The sequence below is a fragment of the Dipodomys ordii genome, unplaced genomic scaffold (genome assembly GCF_000151885.1).
Source record: "Dipodomys ordii isolate 6190 unplaced genomic scaffold, Dord_2.0 Scaffold6545, whole genome shotgun sequence".
Lineage (NCBI taxonomy): Eukaryota > Metazoa > Chordata > Mammalia > Rodentia > Heteromyidae > Dipodomys > Dipodomys ordii.
The window spans coordinates 1-3,962 of NW_012273758.1; the positions used below are offsets into that span (position 1 = coordinate 1).

The 3,962-nt window shown below is 52.6% G+C and overlaps 1 protein-coding gene across 1 annotated transcript; it reads left to right on the top strand.

Annotated features, from left to right (window-relative positions):
- Positions 1-63: 63 nt before the first annotated feature.
- LOC106002282 (cullin-7-like) lies at positions 64-3,562 on the top strand. Its single transcript, XM_013037180.1, has 8 exons — positions 64-236; positions 507-640; positions 853-1,035; positions 1,454-1,560; positions 1,642-1,824; positions 2,630-2,790; positions 2,946-3,162; positions 3,254-3,562. The coding sequence occupies exons 1-8, from the start codon at positions 166-168 to the stop codon at positions 3,560-3,562; spliced, it is 1,365 nt and encodes a 454-aa protein (XP_012892634.1). The 5' UTR covers positions 64-165.
- The last annotated feature ends 400 nt before the right edge of the window (positions 3,563-3,962 follow it).

Here is a 3,962-nt window from a genome sequence, read left to right on the forward strand (position 1 = left end):
TGTGTGTGTGTGTGTGTGTGTGTGTGTGTGTGTGTGTGTGTGTGTGTGTGTGTTTTACAGGGTGGCATTGACACACGCATTCGGGGTTTGGAGATCCTGGGCCCTAAGCCCATTTTCTGGCCAGTGTTCCGGGAGCAGCTATGTCGTCACACACGCCTCTTCTACATGGTTCGGGCACAGGCATGGAGCCAGGACATAGCAGAGGACCGCAGAAGCCTCCTGCACCTGAGCACCAGGTGTGTGAAACCCCGTGTGCCAACCTGTATGGTAGGCCAAGTTGTCACAAATGGCTGGGGTAGAGCTCTCAGGAGGAAGTGGATGGGGCTTTAATTGGCGTGGGGATAGGAAGGAAAAAGAAACCTCCCCGCATGCTGGGAATGAGTAAAGCAGTCAGCCCAGAGCACTTGTGAAATGCTGTGTGCTCGGGGGCAAACCGGCTAGGTGTGGGCACTGAGCAACTTAATCCTTGAGTCTTGACACCTTGCTCCTTCATTCCTTTGGCTCAGACTCAATGGGGCTCTGCGCCAGGAGCAGACCTTCGCTGATCTTTTCCTCCCTGATGATGAAGCCGCCCAGGCACTGGGCAAGACCTGCTGGGAGGCCCTGGTCAGCCCCCTGGTGCAGAACATCACCTCTCCTGGTAACCACCTGCCACCTGCTCACTAATGAAACCTTCAGAAACATCTGAGTTACGCTCTTGGCTCTTTGGTCACCCCAGTTCCCCTGTCTTCTCGCCGAGGGCTCCCTCCTCCCCCATGTCATTAAGTCTAGGTGTTCTTTCTCTGAAACAGATGAATCCAACCCCTTCGCTTCTCTAAAGAGATGACACGGCTTATTTTCCTCACCCACCAGATGAGCATGGAGCTAGCCCCCTGGGCTGGCTCTTGGACCAGTATGTGGAATGTCGGGAGACTGCTCACAACCCCCAGAGCCGGGCAGCAGCTTTCTCTTCTAAGGTGCGGCGCCTCACCCACCTGCTGGTGCACGTGGAGCCCTGTGAGACAGCGCCCCCGGTGGTGGCCACCCCTCGGCCCAGTAAGTACTCGGGGTCCTCCGCAGGAGCTCTGCTTAGGAGCATTTCCCTGGATTCTCACTCACACAAAGCAGTTTATCACACACTTCCAGTTTATCATCTCATCCACATGTAGGAGGGGATAGCAGTATATCAGAAAGGCTGAGATACTTTTTTGGTGCTGCTGCTGGCACTTGAACTCAGGGCCTGAGCACTGTCCCCTGTCTGTACTGCTCAAGGCTGACACTCTTCCCTTAGAGTCACACTTCCATTTCTAGCTTTTTGGTGGTTAATTGGAGATAAGAGTCTCAGATTTTCTTGCCCTGGCTGGTTTCAAACCACAATCCTCAAATCTCAGCCTCCTGAGTAGCTAGGATTGCAGGTGTGAGCTGGAACCTGACTTAAGGCTGACCTTCTTTTTCTGCCTCTTTACCTCCACAGAGGGTAGAAACAGAAGCCATGATTGGAGCTCTTTGGCTACTCGGGGCCTGCCCAGCAGCATCATGAGAAACCTGACCCGCTGTTGGCAGGCTGTGGTAGAGGAGAAGGTGGGCGGGAGCAGGCATGGGGTTGGGGGCTCTGTGGTGGCTTGTTGAGTGCCTCTTCACACTTATGCTCCTTCCTTTCAGGTGAACAACTTTCTGACCTCACACTGGCGGGACGATGACTTTGTGCCACGCTATTGCGAGCGCTTTTATAACCTCCAGAAGTCCAGCTCTGAGTTGTTTGGCCCACGAGCAGCCTTCTTGCTGGCGCTGCAGAATGGCTGTGCTGGTGCTCTGCTAAAGCTCCCTTTTCTCAGAGCTGCCCACGTAAGTGCCCGTCCCTCAAACCAGATACCTGGGCCTCTCCCCTCCTTGTCTTTCCCAAATGGCCCACCTTCACTACTCGTCAGTGATTCAGATGTCATTGTCTAGAACCATGTTACTGAATATTAGAAAAAAATTGTAACCTACAGCATGTCATCCTAAGGGATAGCATCTATTTTTTTTCTTTTTTTGTCGGTCATGGGGTTTGAACTCTGGGCCTGGGCACTTGTCCCTGAGCTCTTCAGCTCAAGGTAAGCATTCTACCACTTGAGCCACAGTGCCACTTCTGGTTTTGCTGTGGTTAATAGAAGATAAGAGTCTCATAGACTTTCCTGCCTGGGCTGGCTTTGAGCCGTGATCCTCAGATCTCAGCCCCCTGAGTAGCTAGGATGACGTGTGAGTTACCAGGGCCAATGCAATTTTTACGATTTGATAAAATAGCATAATGCAGATATTGGTCAGGCTAGGGTTATAGCTCAGTTTTAGAGCATGTACCAGGCTCTGGATTGGATCCTCAGAACAAAAATGAGAGATTGACCATAGGCTGGAGGCATGGTTCTAGTGGTAAATTACCTGGCCAGTAAGCACTAAAGCCCGAGTTCAAACCCTAGTACCAAAAAAAGCATTGACCAGGTGGACAGCTTTCTCACTGTTCCCACTGGCTATTCACCTGTGGCGGTTATAGTTATAGTTGATAGTGGCCTTGAACTCAAAATCCTCCTGCCTCAGCCTCCTAAATGCTAGGATCTTAGAAGGCATGCATTACCATGCCAGGCTCATGGTTTTCCTCTGCTCTGGAAACACCCAGGTGAGTGAGCAGTTTGCTCGGAACATTGACCAACGAATTCAAGGCAGCCGGATTGGTGGAGCCCGGGGAATGGAGATGCTGGCACAATTGCAACGATGCCTGGAAACTGTCCTCGTTTTCTCCGGTCTAGAGATAGCCACCACTTTTGAACATTACTACCAGTGAGTGTGACCCAAGAGAGTTTGGGGGAGGAGGGGGCAGGGTCAGCTGATGGATCCCCAGAGTCTGAGATACAGGTAAGATGGGAGCTCTGGAGGGAGAGGATGGGCTGTACTTGTACTCACCCTGAGACCCGTCGGGGCTGTATGTCCTGCAGGCACTACATGGCAGACCGGCTCCTGAACATGGGCTTCAACTGGCTGGAGGGGGCCGTGCTGGAGCAGATCGGCCTCTGCTTCCCCAACCGCCTCCCCCAGCAGATGCTGCAGAGCCTGAGCACCTCGGAGGAGCTGCAGCGCCAGTTCGATGTCTACCAGCTCCAGCAGGTCGATCAGGAACTCCTGAAGCTGGAAGATACAGAGAAGAAAAGCCAGGTGGGTACCAGGAATAGTAGGGAGGGAGAAAAGCATGTGTAGCATGGGCCCAAGGTGGCCCTGGCTATCAGGGGACTTTGTACCTCTTTAGGTGGGCAATGAGGCCAGTGGACAGGAACGTGAAAGCCAGAAGGAAGAGGATGCTGGATTAGCAGCAGCCATAGCCATGACACAAGGAGAGGAGGAGGAAGAAGAAGAACAAGAGGAGGAAGAAGAGGAGGAAGGGGAGGCGGACCTCTACTCTGAAGGAGCAATGCCAAAAGTGTCTGTCATTGTCCTGTCCCCGCGCTATTGGCCTGTTGACTCCATCTGTCACACTCTGGACCCCCAAACCTGCCTGCCCCCCTCCCTGAGGGGCACTTTGACTCGATACTCCAACTTCTATAACACGAGTGAGTAGCCAGGTGGGAGGGACTAGATGGGGGCCTGGGTGGGTAAAAATGTAATCTTTAGGGAGCAAGACTCCCTTAGCCAATGGAGGAAAAGATGATCTGAGGAGGAAAAAGTGGATCTGAGAAGAAAGGGAGAAGCTTGGGGTCTGGCTGGGGGTAGAGATGCTATCAGAAGCCAAATCCCAGCAACCTCAGCGAGGGACCAATAAGTGGCGGTAGGAGGCTGCCTGAGTGAGGTTGCCAGGAAAGATTTTCTTTTTTTTCCCTTTTTATTTATTTTTTGGTCGGTCATGGGGGCTTGAACTCGGCTTGGGCACTGTCCCCATGCTCTTCAGCGCAAGGCGAGCACTCTACCGCTGAAGCCAATGCGCCACTTCTGGTTTTCTAGTGGTTTTTTTTTTTTTTTTT

What these genes read in the sequence shown, in the direction of transcription:
- LOC106002282 (XM_013037180.1), top strand. Translation starts at nt 166, where the DNA reads ATGGTTCGGGCACAGGCATGGAGCCAGGACATAGCAGAGGACCGCAGA. An exon ending in ACTTTTGAACATTACTACCA is followed by an intron (nt 2,791 to 2,945) that starts GTGAGTGTGACC and finishes TATGTCCTGCAG; the next exon opens with GCACTACATGGCAGACCGGC. An exon ending in ATACAGAGAAGAAAAGCCAG is followed by an intron (nt 3,163 to 3,253) that starts GTGGGTACCAGG and finishes GTACCTCTTTAG; the next exon opens with GTGGGCAATGAGGCCAGTGG.